Source organism: Nyctereutes procyonoides, unplaced genomic scaffold (genome assembly GCF_905146905.1).
Source record: "Nyctereutes procyonoides isolate TBG_1078 unplaced genomic scaffold, NYPRO_anot_genome, whole genome shotgun sequence".
In the NCBI taxonomy this organism is placed as follows: Eukaryota; Metazoa; Chordata; class Mammalia; order Carnivora; family Canidae; genus Nyctereutes; species Nyctereutes procyonoides.
This window is the reverse complement of record NW_026575122.1, coordinates 18,134,769-18,153,227: the sequence shown is the minus strand read 5'-3', so window position 1 is coordinate 18,153,227 and position 18,459 is coordinate 18,134,769. Positions and strand designations below refer to the sequence as shown.

At 43.3% G+C, this 18,459-nt stretch overlaps 1 protein-coding gene and 1 long non-coding RNA gene across 2 annotated transcripts in view; both read left to right on the top strand.

Moving 5' to 3' along the window:
* The window catches only part of LOC129516841 (uncharacterized), a 37,158-nt gene extending 34,271 nt beyond the window's left edge, over positions 1-2,887 (top strand). Inside the window, exon 3 of the long non-coding RNA XR_008665880.1 lies at positions 2,569-2,887. This is a non-coding gene — a long non-coding RNA (uncharacterized LOC129516841). The remainder of the gene's footprint in view (positions 1-2,568) is intronic.
* A 9,501-nt stretch (positions 2,888-12,388) lies between these two features.
* ARHGAP10 (Rho GTPase activating protein 10) overlaps positions 12,389-18,459 on the top strand; it is a 310,929-nt gene continuing 304,858 nt past the window's right edge. Inside the window, 1 exon segment of the mRNA XM_055336297.1 lies at positions 12,389-12,697. Within this exon segment, the coding sequence (XP_055192272.1) occupies positions 12,544-12,697 (154 nt within the window). The 5' untranslated portion in view covers positions 12,389-12,543.

The following is an 18,459-nucleotide window of genomic DNA, read 5'->3' as shown; positions in this document are numbered from 1 at the left end:
TTCTCCTTCTGCCTGTGTCTCTGCCTCTCTCTCTCTCTCTGTGTCTCTCACGAATAAATAAATTGAAAAAAAAATCAATACTGTCAAACTAATCTTACATCTAAGAACTTATTACTCAACTTAAGAAGACCTAGTCTTTGTATCTTTTTCATTTAACATTATATTAGAGCATTTCTTTAAAATTTCTTATTAAATATTCTTCTATACTATAATTTTAGATAGCTACATACATAGCTCAATTGTTTGAATATATCCTAAATTGCTTAACCAGCCCACCATGGTCAAGTTTAGACCATTTCACATTTTTGGCTTTTAAAACCCATGCTATAATTAAGATCACTTAACATAAAGCTTTATAAATTACTATTTTTTAAATTTTAGGTAAAATTCCCAGAAGGGAAATAAATGAATCAATGGTATCATATTTCTTTTTTTTATATAAAATGGCATTATAAAAAATGGCATTATATTTCAAAGGCCATTTAATAAGTATCACCAAAATTGCTTCCAGAAAGAAGTACCTATTTATATTATCAACAATAATATATGAATAACTATTTTCCCAACCCTCATAATTACTGGGAGACTTTGGTAGAAAAACTTCATATTGGTGATTTTTTTTTATTGTGGTAAAATATACACACCATACAATTTACTATCTTAATCACTTTTTTAAAAAGATTTTATTTATTTATTCATGATAGACATAGAGAGAAAGAGAGAGAGAGAGGTAGAGACACAGGCACAGGGAGAAGCAGGCTCCATCCGTGGAGCCTGACATGGGACTTGATCCCGGGACTCCAGGATCACGTCCTGGGCCAAAGGCAGGTGCTAAACCTCTGAGCCACCCAGGAATCCCCCCTTAATCACTTTTAAGTATATAATTCAGTAGTATTGAGTACATTCATAATATACAACCGACACCACTACTTCCAGAACTCTTTCATCATCCCAGACAGAAACTCAGTATCCATTAAACAAAGAAAAATTTAAAAATAAATATTAAAAAATATTGCCATTATCTTGCTCTGTTATTCAATCCCATCAGCAATACTCTCCCCCCTTCCTAATGTCTTAGAATTCTTCTGTATTAGAATAGGACAGGCTGTACCATGGTAGCAAATCCAAAATCTTGTGGCTTACACAACAAGAATTTATTCTTCAGTCAAGTTACATATTTGATGCCAGTCAGCAAGTACACATGCTTCTCAGTCTTTCAGAGGTTCAGGCTAATGGAGACCCAATCATGTAATTGCTTAATAGTTTGCATGATTGCTGAGGCAGGGCAAGAAAGTGTGAGCTTTGAGGCAGCAGTCAAATGCTTCAGCCTGGAAATGGCACATGCCACTTAATAAGAACTTGGTTACAACTAATAACACAGTGGAGGAAAAAAAAAAAACACAGTGGAGGGTGACAAGTATATTCCTCCCATGCTACCTAAAAGAAAATTGGGTATGGGTGACCACTAGAAGTTCTACATCTTTCTTTGTACCCTTACTGATATATTTAAATTTTTGCACTTATTATCCCATTAGTGAAGCCCACACATTAATGTTTCATCTTATGTAATGCCATAAGAAATCCTAGAATAAGTAGGGACTCCTGGGTACCTCAGCGGTTGAGCATCTGCCTTTGGCTCAGGGTGTGATCCCATAGTCCTGGGACTGAGTTCCACAGATGGTTTCCTGCAGGGAGCCTGCTTCTCCCTCTGCCTGTGTCTCTGCCTCTCTCTCTGTGTCTCTCATGAATAAATAAATAACATCTTTTAAAAATATCCTAGAATAAGTGAAACAATTAATTTAGAAGAATAGTAATTTGGTCTAAGGGAAAAGTCATATGTCATGGAGTAATATATAAATGCTCTGCTATGGCTAACATATTAAATTACCATCTTTGGGCCCAGGTTTCTTCATAAATTCTAACTTTTGAAGTAGATGCTAAACTTTTTAGTGGCATTGGGCCCTCTGGTTTTCATGTGGTTAGGCATGTCACTGTGCATACCCCTTGGAAGATAAGAAATACTGACAAACATTTGACAAGTTCATTAGCAACGTTTTTGAGAAATGGGAAATCAGAATTTAATGTTTCACTAGACATGCACTCTTTTAGCTCATTTCTGCCAAATTTTTTTAATACAAAAAAATAGTTAGCAAACAGTAGAGTATTAGGTTATGTAACTATAGCCATAGAGTTCAGACCACTGTCTATATGCTCTAGGGCAGCTCTAGTAAATCCTCATTTCCTTATTTATTATTTATTTATTTATTTATTTATTTATTTATTTATTTATTTATTTATTTAAAGATTTTATTTATTCATTCATGAGAGACACAGAGAGAGGCAGAGACACAAGCAGAGGGAGAAGCAGGCTCCACAAAGGAAGCCCAGTGTGGGATCTGCAGGGCTTGATCCTGGGACTCCAGGATAATGCCCTGGACCGAAGGCAGGCGCCAAACCACTGAACCACCCAGGCATCTCCCCTCATTTCCTTTTATATCTTATATTTAACCTGAAGTTTTCATGCATCATGTTGACCCTGATGACCTGGCAACTTCATTTATCTTGCAGGTTCCCGCATTGGTCGTTCTAAAATTGGCTGATACATCAAACAGCAAGAGTAGCAGTGTAAACTACTCTGATGGCCACTGGAAAGAGTAACTGTCCCTACCTGGTCATATCCCAGGGAGCTTCATTGTCCTGATAAGTGCCCTTCTTGAAAGTGTGTTGGTTACATTGCTTCTGCAAAGATCAAAGAGAGATAGGTTATCCTTGGTCACCTTTCAGATTTTCTACTTGTCAAAGTAAGAACTCTGTTCACTGTACGTGTGTCTCATGCACTTCTAGGTGAGACCGTGGCAGGAGATCACATGCAGGGTAGATCCAGGAACTCACATTGGCTTAATTTGAAAAAAAAAAAAATCTTTTCAGTTGTTAGGGTGCCTGAGTAGCTCATTTGGTTGAGCATCTGACTCTTGATTTTGGTTCAGGTCTTGATCTAGGGTTGTGAGTTCAAGCCCTCCACTGGGTTCTGCGCTGGGTGTGGAGCCTACAAAAACAAACAAACAAAAACTTTTGAATGCAATTATTTATCGTAAAATTCTATTTAAAAAGTGACACATCCAGGAGAAAATTGTGAAAGGACAACAGCTTGGCATGCCAGCCTTGGAACAAGAAGCTGGATAGCCTGCCAGGCAGCAGGTCTCTTTTGACACTCTTGGCTGGAACAGATGAACTCTGTTTCTTCTGTCAGTGCTTTGCTATGCTTTAGAGTCAAAGTCCTGGGAAAAAGAGTCTGGTTGGCTGAGTTTAGGGCATGTGCCCTGCCCTTGGCAGTGGCAGATCTGAGAGGAAGGATTAGCAGAAGGAATCTCCAGGGATCTCTTTGGATTCCCTAGTGTGAGGCAGGCACATGAATTTTACCAAGACTTCATGCTATGTGGGAAAATAATTACCCAGGTGAAAATCAGGGTGCTTTTGGGAAGTGGGAATGAAGGCCAAGCATCCAAAAATGCCATTATCTACCACTAAGAGCAAAAAAAGTGATCATGGGATGCCTGAGTGGCTCAGTGGTTGAGCATATGACTTTGGCTCAGGGCGTGATCCCGGGGTCCAGGATCGAGTGCCACATCAGGCTCCCTGGAAGGAGCTCACTTCTCCCTCTGCCTGTGTCTCTGCCTCCCTCTCTGTGTCTCTCATGAATAAATAAATAAATAAAATATTTTAAAAAGTGATCATTTTAATGGCATTAAAGCCCATGTACTCATGAATCTGTTGAGTTGATATGTACTGATTTATTTTATGATTTTCCAGTTGTTAGATTGCTTCCTTTTGTTTTCTATCCTTCAATAAATAGTCCTAAGCACATACATTAAAAACAAATATTTTCTTAGGACAAATTACCAGGTCTGGAATCATTGGGTCAAAAGATAACACACGAGTATTTAAACTTTTTCATTTTCTATTTTACTGAAATGCTGATGGACTCAGAAAGTGTAGCTCTGATCATTGTAGACTGGCTTTCCAGTGACTGAATAATTGCCCAGTTGAGGTTCACCCTGTGAAACTTCTCTCTGGGTAGTAGCAGGGGCATTTGCATTCCTGGGAAAAATACACTCTTTAGAGATCTCCTTTTTCCTTCTACTAACACTTTTAAAAAAATATTCATTGCTATCTGGATCAAATGAAGTACAAGGTCTCTACTTTGGTCAATTGATTCACATGTTATAGAAAGGAGGGCAGTGTTTGAGAGATCTGTGGGCAGTGGGGAGTGCCTACTGATATACGTCAGCATATAAAACATAATTATATATATTATAATTATAATGTTATTATATAATATATAATATACCTAGCTCCCTCTTCTCCATGCCAAGTCTCTCCGAATCTAGGGGCAGGAAAAGCAGTGGATTTCGCTGACAGGGCATTCTACCCGAGGAAGGTACTGGTTGTGTGTCTTGACCCACATCTTTTTGAGCCAGGTTCTTCTAACTCCAAAGTTAGAAGAGTCCTAGATTTCTTCAGAAGATTTTAACTTATATGTAAGGGAATTGGAAAAATCCCTCCTATAGCCCCCCTGCCATATCCATTTCCCATTTCTCCACCCTGACTTTCCTGGGGATGTCCACTTCTTAGCCAGGCTCCCAGGGTACCTGGACCAGGCAGCAATGTGTTTTGTTTATAATTCTCCCTATGCCGCTTATTCTCCATGGCTAGTGTACACCAGATTGTAGAGGCCTGGAGACTAGGAATGGTCTCACCTTGGTATTTCTTGCAGCACTTTCCACAGTGTCTTGCTCATTCCAGGTACTTAATATTTGCTCTTTTTTTTTTTTTAAAAGATTTTATTTACTTATATATGAGAGAGAGAGAGCAAGCCAGCAAGGGAGGGGCAGAGCGAGAGCAAGAGTGAGAGGGAGAGAGAGAGCAAGAGGGAGAGGGAGAGGGAGAAACAGATTCCCCGCTGAGGAGGGAGCCCAACACAAGGCAGGATCCCAGGACCCCTGAGATCATGACCTGAGCGGAAGTCAGATGCTTTAAGTGAATGAGCCACCCAGGCATCCCAATATTTGTTGTCTTAAGTGGAATAGTTCTGGTACTTTCTTGAGGTCTAAATTCTTCCAAGTTGTGTCTCAAGGTGCTAGAAAAGGTGAACATCCCCTAAAAACAATCAGGAAATCCTAGAGGGTTTCTGAACCCCATGCTGAGTGTTCTGGAAGAAAAGAGCTAAGCCTGGTGCAGTTGCAGATGGATGGGTACTTATTCCCTTTTCAGGCGTCAGCCCATGATGCTTGAGCCAGACAGCCTTTTTCAGTTTCTTTCTTTCTTTTCTTTCTTTCTTTCTTTCTTTCTTTCTTTCTTTCTTTCTTTCTTTCTTTCTTTCTCCCTTCCTTCCTTCCTTCCTTCCTTCCTTCCTTCCTTCCTTCCTTCCTTCCTTCCTTCCTTCCTTCCTTTCAAGATTTTATTTATTGGGGCACCTGGATGGCTCAGTGGATGGGTGTCTGCCTTTGGCTTGGGTTGTGATCCCAGGATCCTGGGATTGAGTTCTGCATGGAGCTCCCCGCAGGGAGCCTGCTTCTCCCCCTGCCTATGTCTCTGCCTCTCTCATGAATAAAATAAAATATTTTTTAAAAGATTTTATTTATTTACTCATAAGAAACACAGAGATATCCCAGCCTTTTTCAGTTTCTTTTACTAGGTCTCTGACCAAAGTTTCACTGGGCATGTTTCTCCCTTCTCTAGATCATATCCTCTTCACCTGTACCCATTAACTCCTCATCCATCAGCTTTCACTCAGCTCTATGGTTAATTCCTCACTTACATCTCAGAAAAGGCCAAATTCATTTTGTATGTAGTATCATGTACAGCTCTTTCCTAGCACTTATCAGTGATTTTGTTTAATATTTATATTTGTAATTATTTGATATGTTCTCTCTCTCTGACTGGAGAATATTAATCCATGAGGGCATGAATTATTTCCTTCACAAAAGTGCTTGTTTTGTTTACTTGTTGTCTTCTTAGTTCTAGGGTCCTCCCTGGCATATAGTGGGTACTCTCAATATTAGAGGCATGAGTAATAGTTTCCCCACAGCACACGCATGTATCCACAGCACCCCTGGAAAATACAGAGTATATTCAGGGTTCTCCAGAAAAACAGAACCAACCAATGGAATACATAAATATATGTTTTTATTGTGGTATAAATATATGTATTATTTTTGTTGTAGTATATTACACATAATATAAAGTCTACCATTTTAGCCATTCTAAGCGTACAGGTAAGTGAGATTAAGTATATTTACATTGTTGTACAGCTTTCACCATTATATTTTATAGATTACTAGTTTGCACACTTATTGTATAGCATCTTCATATCTTGGATATGAAGCACGAAGGATATATATATACACAATACTGAGAAGTCCCACAGTCTTCTACTTGAAAGCTGAAGAACCAGGAAAGCTGGTGGTATAAGTCCCAGGCCATGTCTGAAGCAGGAGAACCAGGAGCACCAATATCTGAGGGTAGGAGAGGATGGACATGTCAACTCAAAAAGAAAGAAGGCATTTGCCCTTTCTCTGCCTTTTTGCTTTATTATGGCCCTCAATGGATTGCAAGATGCCTACCTGCATTGGTCACCCCCACTCAAAGGGTGGCCTCTAGATGGGCTACTTGGCATTACCCCCCACCTCTGCCTTAGTTGATCATTTGAGGGAGAAGCCTCTAGGTTTAACCAGGATAGAGCATGGCAGTCTCTCAAACTGGTTTGATGCCCAGATTGAAGTAGATGTGATAGGGGAGCATCTTTTAGTGCAGGAAGTGACATTGTTTATAGATAAATCTGGAAATGGTGAAGCCATTCAATTCTCACAAAGGAAGCTTCCAAGAAGCTAAAGTCAATACTTGGCTGATGCAGAGCTGAGAAAAATCACAGAAAAATAAAGTCGTAATAAATCTACAGAAGACTGTCCTCTCTCTTCAGGGTGGATTTTAGTGATATGACCAATAATTTCTTGTTTGCATTATTTTGGCATTTCCCCCCTTAATACTTGTGAGGAAAAGCAGCCTGATACAGTCTGAAAGACACCCAAAGATTTATCTTGCTTTTCTTCTCTTTATATCATTTACATTTTGCCATAGCTGTAACTTATATACCTCACTCATAAGGTGTCAGGCTGCAGCAGAGATTGCTAGGTTCCTGCTCAAAATCTATATTGTCCTTTTTCTCTTTGTAAGAAAATTCAAGTTTCATTTAGGTGGCAGTGTCCTTGGATAAAATACCACATTTTCCATTTTCCCTTGCAGTGAAGTATGGCCATGTGACTAAGTTCTGGCTAATGAGATGAAAAGCAGAAATGTCTAAGACCTGCAGGAAGGTGAACAAAATGCTGACTCAGCTGGTGGGGGGCGGGGAACGATGCACACTTTTATCCTTTCCCGTCCTCCTTCACAGAGGAAGCTCTGGGAGCCACCATGTATTATGAGGTGAAACTGAGGATGGAGCCCAGTGCTTCCCTGGCGATTGTAGAATCATATCAGACTATTTACTTCTGGACTTTTACATGAGAGAGTAATTTAAACTATGTTATTTTGGATTTTCTGTTACAGTGTGTCTGAACCTAATTCTAACTGACTCAGCCTGAAACATATCCAAAGATTGAGTAGAACCCACATTTGACTTTATAGGTGGCAACATTGTTACTCATCAGGGAAGACAACATTGTACATAGCAGAACCAACATAAAGAGGTTCATCTGTATTAACCTCTACTTTACCTAGACTGGAACCTGACCAATTTGCATTGTTTCAAATACTTAACTAATCCAAGCACTCAGCAAAGCATGACAATGCTTACCTGACATACATACTTGAATGTCTCCCAGGCACCTAAAACTTAATGAGTCTGAAACTGCAACTCATCTTGTCCATCCCAGTCAACATCAATTAGCACCACCACATGGACTTCTTATCCCATGTTTTCCTTTCCATTCCTTTGCTGAATGTTTAGTAAAGTTCATATCCACCCACATTACTTATCATGATAATAGCCTGGGGGGGGGCCATCTTTGACACCTTCCTCATTTCTAATATCCAGGCCATTGTTAACTCCCAGAATCTCCCTCTACAATATATTTCGATCTGTTTCTGTCTCCATTGCTGCTTAGAGGGTAAAGCTATACCATTTCTTGCCCAGATGACTCCAAAAGTTGTCCCTCTAGACTCCCATTCTCCACACACCAGCTAGAGAGAAAACACAAACCAGATCACATCACCATCATGCTGAATATTCTTCAAAGGCTCCCAATAGCATTACAATACAATCCAAAATCCTGAATATGGTCTATGAGGCTCTGTGCCATCTGGCCCCTGCCTGCCCTCTTACCACCCTGTGCTGCCTTGAGCCAGTTTCTCTCACCTATGTATGCTTCAGTCACCTGACCTCTCTCTCCTCCCCCCCCCCTTTTTAAAAAAAAATTATTTATTTATTTGTGAGACATGCAGAGAGGCAGAGATATAGGCAGAGGGAGAAGCAGGCTCCCTGTGCAGAGCCTGATGTGGGACTCAATTCTAGGACCCCAGGATTGTGACCTGAGCCAAAGGCAGATGCTCAACCCCTGAGCCACCCAGGTGCCCCACCCACCTGACCTCTTTTGTCTCTGGAATGTACCAGACTCTCTCCCATTCAAGAGGCTTGCACAGGCTGCTTCTCTGCCTGGACTACTCTGCTCTCAAAGCCCCCTGTGTAATGATTAATTCTTACTGATTCTTCTGGTCACTGATTAAATGACACTTCTCATTAAATCTTCCTGACTCTGCTCTTGATTTACATCAGGTCCTCAATTATAATTTCTCATGCACTCTTTAACTGTATGGCAATTTCACTTTAAATTAGATATATATTTGTGTGTATGTATTTTTTTCCTTTTTGTTATTGTTGTTGTTTGCTTGTTTTTTTTTTGGGGGGAGGGGTACTGTGTCAATTTCCCTCCAGAGAACAAAAGCACAGTAAGGACAGATACTGTTTGTTTAGTGTCCTGCTGTATCACCAATCTAGCATAGTACATAGTTCATATAGAAACTTTACAAATATTTGTGGGAAGAATGAATGAACAAAAATGAGACCTAGGAACTCAGTAGTATCTGCTTTTGTAATCATTTTCCTTGAATTCTGTCTTATGTGATTTTTTTTAAAATTTTTATTTATTTATGATAGTCACAGAGAGAGAGAGAGGGAGAGAGGCAGAGACACAGGCAGAGGGAAAAGCAGGCTCCATGGACCGGGAGCCCAACATGGGATTCGATCCCGGGTCTCCAGGATCGCGCCCTGGGCCAAAGGCAGGCGCCAAACCGCTGCGCCACCCAGGGATCCCTTATGTGATTTTAATAGAGTAGACTGCCCCCTGCCTCCCCATCCTCCACTTTTCCAGTAATGATGGAATGTAATTTTCATCTCCTCTTCCTCCTGTCTTCAGCCTACCCTCCCAACCCCCTCCTTCTCCTGATCATCAGTATTACTTTCAGCAGTGACTTTACAAAAACAATTTTATTAAATCTTCTCAACCAACTTGCAGTTGCAAAGCCATCATCTCCATGCTATGGATGGCAAGCCTGAGATTTAGAGAAAATTTACCTTTGCTAAGCTGGTACAACTACTAAGGAGTGAAGGTGACTAGGAGTCCCTAAATTTCTAACTCTCCATTTTACCATAAGGTTTCCCTTTACTTGGCCATACTTCTCACGCATTTCACAGTTACTGATAATCTCTACCAAGCATAGTACAAGATGTTATTGAATAAACTAAACTAGGCCCTTCCACTCTTGGTGATCACAGTAGACCTTTGAGTATTGAATTAATAAGCCTGCTTCTCCCTCTGCCTGTGTCTCTACCTCTCTCTCTGTGTGTCTCTATGAATAAATAAACAAAATCTTAAAAAAAATTAAAATTCATATTCACTGGCTCTTTAACACCATGTGTGTGTATAAAGACAGAAATAACAATGTTTTTGTGATGTTGTAAAATTATTTTAAACAACTCGTTTTGCTCCAAATATCTAAATATCGTCAGAACTGGCCACAGTGAATGAACCAGAGGTTTTTTATTTTTTATTTTTTTAAGACTTTATTTATTTATTCATGAGAGATAGAGAGAGAGAGAAGCAAAGACACAGGCAGAGGGAGAAGCAGGCTCCACACAGGGAGCCTGATGTGGGATTCGATCCCAGGTCTCCAGGATCATGCCCTGGGCTGAAGATGGTGCTAAACCGCTGATCCACCTGGGCTGCCCTGAACCAGAGTTTTTGTGGCTGGGAGTAGAAAGTGGAAAGAGAGGCACTTCTGGAGCAGCCCCGCCCCCTTTTAAAAAACTTTGTCATTGAGACGTTTCACATATCAAAAGAAAATCACCCATTTAAAGTGTACAGTTTAATAATTTTCAGTATAGACTTGTGCAATCATTACCAAAATCTAAGTTTAAATTACTTTCACCATCCCCAAAGGAAACCCTTACTCTATCTCCCACACCAACCATCCAGCTTCTGGCAACAACTAATTACTTTCTGTCTCTATAGAGACAGATTTCTGGCCATCTGACATGAATTGAATAATATATGTGGTCTTTTGTGACTGTCTTCTTTCACTCAGCACAGTGTTTTCAAGGTTCCTTGTGTTGTAGCATGCATCAGTATTCAATTTTTTTCTATTAATATTCCATTAGTAGATTAATATTCTGCTGTATGGATACAGACATTGTCTTTAGCCACTCGTCACCACTTGATTGACATTAGGGTTGATTCCACTTTTTGGCTATTATGAACATTTGTGCAGACCTATGATTTCCTTTGCCTTGGGGATACACCTAGGGAGTGGAGTTGCTGGTTCACATGTTAACTTTATGTTTAACACATTTACGTGTGTCAGCAGCCCCTCTTTAGGAGGATAACTTCAGGGTTTTGTCCAGAGGATTGCCTGTCGGTCTGTTTGTTTTGACAGGTTAACATCCCTTCTATTCTTGTGTCTTTCCGTCTTTATTTGCCTCTTCTCTTCTCTGTAGAATCCAGCCCCCTGCTGATTTTAGCAGGAACACAAAGCCTCAAACTTTAGCCTCAAAGTTATCTGTAAAATATTTTGAACTGTCTGGCAGATGGACATTAAAGCAATAATGTTTATCTGTTTTTCTGTGGGTCCCCTGCACGCGGTGCTATTTTGTAACAAAAGAAGTCATTGAGTAGGAGGCTTATTTAACTTGTTCCTGAGGGTTACACTCCTACAACATGCTGTCCAAACAGACCTGTAATTACCCAGAGCTGAGTCTGAACGTTTTAAAGAGTCTGTTTGAAGTTTCTTGGTGTATATCAACATCTTTAGTAAACCTGTATATATAAACATACGTTGTGGGCTTGTAAAAAAAAAAATGCATGTAGAGTTCCTGGTGTGTGCCTGGCACATAAGAATTGCTTACTAAATTGTTAGTTGCCATTATAAAAAGTTACTGCAGTGAACTGATTTCTTTTAGGTATAAATTCAGTTACTTAAAAAGTCTTAACTTTTCTGGAGACCTATCTGAGTTCTGTTTCAGAAGACACAGAATGCTTTTCCATGTGTGCTGACATAAATTCTCCTCTGATCGTCACCCCCACCTCGTGAAACCTGGCATTTGTTTTCCAGTGGTTATTTTGAGAACAGTAAGGATCCTCTCCACCTACCGAAGCAAATTAAATCTGAATACAACAGAGACAACTTTTTCAGTAGTTTGTCCACCGTGTCCCTCCCTCCAAAGTGATCGATGTGGATGCGCAGAAGTGTAATAAGAGCTCTCTTCCTGCCCGTGCAAAGCTTTCGATGAAAGCAGAGATTTAGCCCGCATTCTCCTTGACACGGGGAACCGGAATGGGGAAGAGCGAGCCCGGCGTGCGGAACGTTCGCAGCTCCCAGGATACAGGAGGTCAAGGAGTCAGTCGTTTCCCCGGGCAAGTCAGACCGGTGAGTTGCCGTCTCCCGGGGGCTGCAGGACGGCCCTTCCCCGTCCGGGCCGAGCTCCCGGCCTCGCGGAGCCGACCCCGAGTCACCGCCCCCAGGAGGGGAGCAGGGGGGGCGCGCACCCCGGGGGTGGGGAGAGCCGCGGGACGGAGCTCTAGCCCGAGTGTGGCGCGAAAGGAAGAGGAGGGGCATGTGCGCCCGGGGGAGAGAAGGGAGGGAGAAGGAAGGCGGGGTGCGGGGGGGCGAGCGGGGGCCGCGGCGCGGGGCGGGGCGGGGCGGGGCGGGGCGGCTCGAGCCTCGGGGAGGGTCTGCGGCGCGGGGGCGGGGCGGGGCGGGGCCGCGGGCGCCGGAGAGCGGCGGGGAGCGGCGGGGAGCGGCGGGGAGCGGCGGGGAGCGGCGGGGGCTGCCGGGATCGGGGCGCCGCCGTGCACGCTCGCTCGGGCTCCCACGGACACGTCCGCGCCGCGCGCCTCCCCGGGTCTCCCTGCGCGCGCCCCGCACCTGCCCGCGGCCGCGGAGCCCGGCTCCGGCTGTCGCGCGCGGCGGGGGCGGCGGCGGAGCGCGGCCGTCATGGGGCTGCAGCCTCTGGAGTTCAGCGACTGCTACCTCGACAGCCCGTGGTTCAGGGAGAGGATCCGCGCCCACGAAGCGGAGCTGGAGAGGACCAACAAGTTCATAAAAGAGCTCATCAAGGACGGGAAGAACCTCATCGCCGCGACCAAAAGTAAGCGGGGACCCGGCGCGGGCAGCCTGCGGCGCGGCGAGAGGCCGCGAGGGACACGGGCGGGCGCGTGGCCGGGTCCGCCGCCGGCGGAGCGGGGGAGGCAGGACCCGAGGCCCGGGCCCCCCCGGCGGGGCCCCCTGCGCGACCCGCCGGGCTCTCGGCGGATTGCGCCCTAGAGCTGTTTCCCGGGTTCCTCGGCCCCTTGGGAGCTCTCCCGAGGACTTTCCTGGGCATTCTTTGAAAGCCTGCTGGGTGCTGAGTTAGTCGGAGGTCCCTTCGGCTGCACCCTTACTTACACCGCACTGGCTGGTGATTTCGGATACCGCCGTCCCGGGCCCTTCCCGGTACTAGGGCCGAGGGACCCCCGGCGCTGTGCTGCTTTCCCGCCCGGCTGCGGAGGGTTCAGAGACTGGGGCTTGGCAGCCCGGGCAGCCGCCTGCCTTCTGGCCGGAGCCGGCGTGGCCTGCACCTGGGGAATGCCCCCGGGCAGGCTCGGCGCCTTCCTCCCCGCTGGAAGTGGCCGCCGCAGAAAGAGGTCTGTCTAGATCTTTCTGGGCCGAGGAGGGTCTCGGAGAGGCAAGGGCTAACATACGGGCCGAACCACCGAGTCGGGGATGCTGTTGGGTGCCGGAGGCCGTAGCTCCCGCGAGGGGCCGCGCTGCCCGAGCGCACCTGTGGCCCCCCCGCCCCTCAGAGGGCCCCTGTGAGTGTCCTGTTTTCTCCTCAAGAACACAGCAGGCAGGCGACAGGGCAGTCTCCGGCCTCTCGAGTCTGTGTAGTTAGGGTTTCTATCTTTTCTCTAGTTTCTCAATTCAGTAATTCCCAGCTTTGGGAGTTAGTCCCTTGTACACTTGTCTGTAGACACCACCTCTGGGAAAAAGTACCCCCGTCACTCTCCCCCACTACCACCATTTTGCATTGAGAGAGAGTAAAACATACTGAACAAACCGTCTCAAGAACCCAGCACTGTGCCTGGAACAATACATATTCATTTAATGAATGAGTTGAAATAAGTTTTAGAGGGGAGAATTTCGTGTGAGCCATCCCCTGCAATTTTGGAAGCAAGTCACTCAACTTCTTTGGGGGATGTCCAAGGTTCCTTTTGGTTCTGTGATCTTGTTGGTGTTGCAAGGTGAGGATTGGGAATCACTTTGGGGTCTGGGACTAATGGGCTCATGTGGTTGACGGCTGTCCAGTGCCTTGGCATTAAGTGTGTGTGTTGTGTGGGAATTAGGGAGGGATTATCCACATATGTAGGCAGAAGTGAGGAGAAGGCGGGAGAGAGAATGTGTGTGTGTGTGTGTGTGTGTGTGTGTGTGTGTGTGAGAGAGAGAGAGAGAGAGAGAGAACTGGAGGGAGAGGACTCTTTCCTTCTGCAGCTTGGTATTAACCAGTGTCACTGGCTGAGGGAGTGTACCTCCTCTCTCACTGATTGTACAGCTCCCTCTGGAGCTAGGATGATGAGGAGGGAGGCTTTGGTATGGGGAGAGGCAGATGGCAAAGCTAGTTTGGCCACTGGTAGAAAGCTATTTATGTGACTGCATGTTAGCTCTTCTGCCAACAGGACACATGCCTGGTGTCCCAGCAGCAGCTGGTACATCTGGGGGGCCAGCTGTCAGCTTTCCTCTCCAGAATGCAGACTTTGTTGAATTTGTGAACTGTTGTCTTATTCCTTTTGATTCTTGTCCTTTACCATAAGAAACATAATTTATGATCATGATTAAGAGACCAAGCAGAAAGTATCTTTTTACTTACTATGTTTGATGAACTTAAAGTCTTTCCCACAAGGCAGCAAAAACACTTTAGCTTACATGCTTTGGGAAAGTTAAGGACCCTGTGTTTGCCCAGCTTGCCCCTTGAAGTTTAGCTCTAGTTCCTATCAAAAGACTGTGAGCACCTAACTTAAGTCAGGGCACCTGCATTTAATTTGCCCTTCCTGTTAGGGCCCATCCACACTACAGTTGGGTAGGTCACTTAATTCTTTTGTGTTAAATTTCTCTTGTCCTACTTCTTAGAGGCACTGGAACGATCCTGCGTGTTTGGAAATTGCAGTGTAGGTCAGTTGTTCGCCCAACCAGTTGAGCCTTTCTATATGACATCTTCTAGTCAAGAAGTCAGAGAAAGACGTGAGGTGGGGGGAGGAGCTGCAGAAAGACTAGCAATCAGCTAGGTCAGACTGCTTATATTTTCAGATGTTTGACACTTCATTGTGCAAAAATGGCACTTGGTGCACTTTCAGAATTGTGAGTTTAAGTGAGTTCTGTTTTTAATTGCCCTGTCAGATGCCCTCTTGCATGTACTACATACTTGTTGGACTTATGTAGTTTTGATGTCTTATGCTTTGAATATTCATAAATATTTAAAGAAGTTGGAGGCAGCTCTGTGGGACTTAAAGGCTCATTGCTAAGTTCAGTGATGCAGCAATCAGAAATGTTTAGCATCTATGACTCATTAAATATTGGGATTGAGATACAAAGAGGTAATAAGGCAGGGGTCCTTCTCCTGATTTTGTCCTGTAGTTGAATGTGGTCCAATCTAGGGAATGTGTTTGAAGAAACACATTGTGCTAAATTCTGGAAGAAACGAAGGATACACAGGCACATGCATATTAAAAGGTTAAGGGGCCCCTGGGTGGCTCAATCAGTTAAGTGACTGACTCTTGGTTTTGACTCAGGTCATGGTCTCAGGATCCTGGGATCTAGCCCAGAGTTGGGCTCTGCTCTCAGTGCAGAGTTTCCTGGAGATTCTCTCCCTCTCCTCCCCATCCCTGCATGTGTGTGCATTCACTCTCTCTCTCTCTCTCTCTTTCAAATACATACATTTTTTAAAAAAATAAGTAAAAGTTAAAAAATTTAGTGATTCCCTCTCTGTGTCTCTCATGAATAAATAAATAAAATCTTAAAAAAATAAAATAGAAAAAAAAATTAGTGACAAGCAAGTATTTTAACTTTACCAGAAATGAGTTTGTCGTAGGTTAGAATGAGAACATGTGACTGGAAGTTCTGGAAATTGTTGTTTTAAGTAAGGAATAGAACCTTGTAGAACTTGTCAGATTGAAAACAGCTGAGAAGAAACCAGAACACCACAGTGTCTGAGAACCATGAGGAGACTAGTTAGGAATGGGATGAAGGGAGAGGTCAGTTTCAGATTATGGAGGGTCATAAAAGCGAGGTTAGGAATGTGGACTTTATCCTGTGGAGAATCAGTGAGGGTTTGTCAGCAGAAGGCTGACATAATGGGAAAAAGTTGGTTTTGAGACAGGATTTGACATCTGTGTGTAGGGTGGATTTGGACAGAGCAGTGGGGGTAGGCGGGAGCTCCAGAGAGAAGCCTGGGATCATTGACTTATGTGGTACATTTGGAGATCATTCACTCAATTCAATGGAGTCTTTGTTTAAATGGATTTTTTTGTCCTTTTTCTTTTTCATGTATTTCTTTTCCTGGAATAACCAGTGTCCTCTTTTAATACAGTCTCTCCTTTTGTGAGCCTTTCATGTGCTGTCTGTATAGTTTCAGAAGCTTATGATTCATAGAAATGTTTAGCATATTTGCCAGAAACAGAAATAAGCCATATATGCTTTTCTCACAAATTTTACATTAGGCAATCTTGAGATAATTTGTTCTGTTTTAGAAGAAAAAAAATTTTTTTAAACAAATTATTCTTAAAGTTACTAAGCACTTACACAGTTACATAATGCTCTTTAGTAAGCTTAGATTGTCTAGCTTTCTTGGTGTGTGTTAAGCTGGAGAGCCCCTCATAAGAGAGCCTGCTCTTATCACGGACCTGAAGAAGGTTGTTAGTGGCAGCCAGGACTAGAATTGGAGTCTTCCAAGTCTTGGAATTAGTACTTTTTTTTTTTAGGCCTTGCTATTTTAATATTTGCTTTGCTTTTTCCTTTAATATTTCCTTGATTTTTGCTTTGTTTTCTTCAGGACAACATAAATGTTCCTTTTTGCTTTCTTTAATGTTTCAGAGAAATGGTTCATGTGAGAATTCCTTTTGAGGGAAATTTCCCAAATTCCAGTTGCATTGAAATATACGGAAGTCTGGAAGACTTAAAAGAATTTCACATTGTAAACTTGAGCCTCAGTTTCCTCATTTGTAAAATGGGCTGTTGCCAAAAGCCCAGTCTGGAGATTGAATAAAATGGGGTGAAAGTGTTTTTGCAAACATACAGGTACAGTGTATGGACTCTACTGTTTGTTTGCTGAGCTAAATTTATTTTTCTCTGACTCTCCAAATTTTGTTCAAGTGTCTATACTTTTACCCAGGAGATTCAGGGACAGGTGATTAGGGGGTAATTCTGATTAGTTTATTATTTATTTATTTATTTATTCATGATAGACAGAGAGAGAGAGAGAGGCGCAGAGACACAGGCAGAGGGAGAAGCAGGCTCCATGTCGGGAGCCCGACGCGGGACTCGATCCTGGGTCTCTAGGATCACGCCCTGGGCCGAAGGCAGGTGCTGAACTGCAGAGCCACCACCCAGGGATTCCCTATTTCTGATTAGTTTAACTTGGTTTTTAAAGCCTGGCTGACCTTTAGAATTACTTGGACAGTTAAAAAAACATGAAGTCAGGGTCAAGAGTCCCAGAACTTGAAGTCAGTTCTGGTGAACTTATTTTCTGAGACCTGGTTCAAAAATGAGGATGTATCTCAGTTCTGGCCTGTGAGACATGATAGGAACACTGCTGGAGACTTTGGAAAAGATTTCCTTTTGTTTGAGGAGACTCAAAAAGGGTTCTTGGGACACCTGGGTGGTGTAGTCAGTTGAGTGTCTGACTCTTGGTTTCAGCTCAGGTCATAATCTTTGGGTTGTGGAATCGAGCCTCAAGCTGGACTCTGTGCTTAGCTCAGAGCCTGCTTGGGATTCTCTCTCCCTCTCCCATGGTCCCTCCCACTCGTGCTCTTTCTCATAAATAAATAAGTAAGTAAGTAAATAAATAAATACATAAATAAATAAATAACAAACAATGTTTTACCCTTCTGTGATATTTGGTTATACTGCCTGGAGCTGCAGCCACCATCTTGAGACCATTGAGTGGAGCCAGGATAAGGACTGTGGAGCAGAGAGGGGACTGTATCTGGGTTTCTAGTATCGTTGTGGGAGCCACAGATTGTTCTATGCCAAAAGCCCAGCTCTGGGTAAATTGGTAAATAACCTAAGCCAGTTTGAGTTGTGTTTTCTGCCATTTCACACCCGTGTTGATGGAATAGTGTAATTGTAAATTTCATGCTGATGCTGTTATTGAGTAGAATTTAGGGAGGTATAGAAATAAAATGTTACTTAAAAAATTGATAAATTAAAAAGATATAATTTTTTCCCTGAATGGAAGGAACACTCATATGTATTTTTTTGTCCCAAAGGAATCACCATGGACCACCAACAATTCAGGGCATTGCCTGGGATAAGTCTTAAACTCTCACTTTGGGGTTTTACTGCAGTGGGCTGGTCTCCAGTGTGAATGTAGACTTGCTGTAAAAATAACTACTATCAGACTGGAGCAAGGGTATAGACCCAGACAGGTTTTAAAACCTTGAAGTGCTTTACTCACTGCAGGTGGTCCTTGACTCCATATAGAATAGTTTCTGTTTAGAGCTCTCCACTGGCCAACCATGTTCATTTAGAATGTTTTATGAGTCAGTCATCTGGTATTCTCCGTTTCTTGCTGACACATTGCCTTTTCCCTGTCCTCCATCAGTTGGGGTCCTTTGACCACCTCCTTTCTACTTAATTTATTTGGTGGGGTATTGGGAGCTT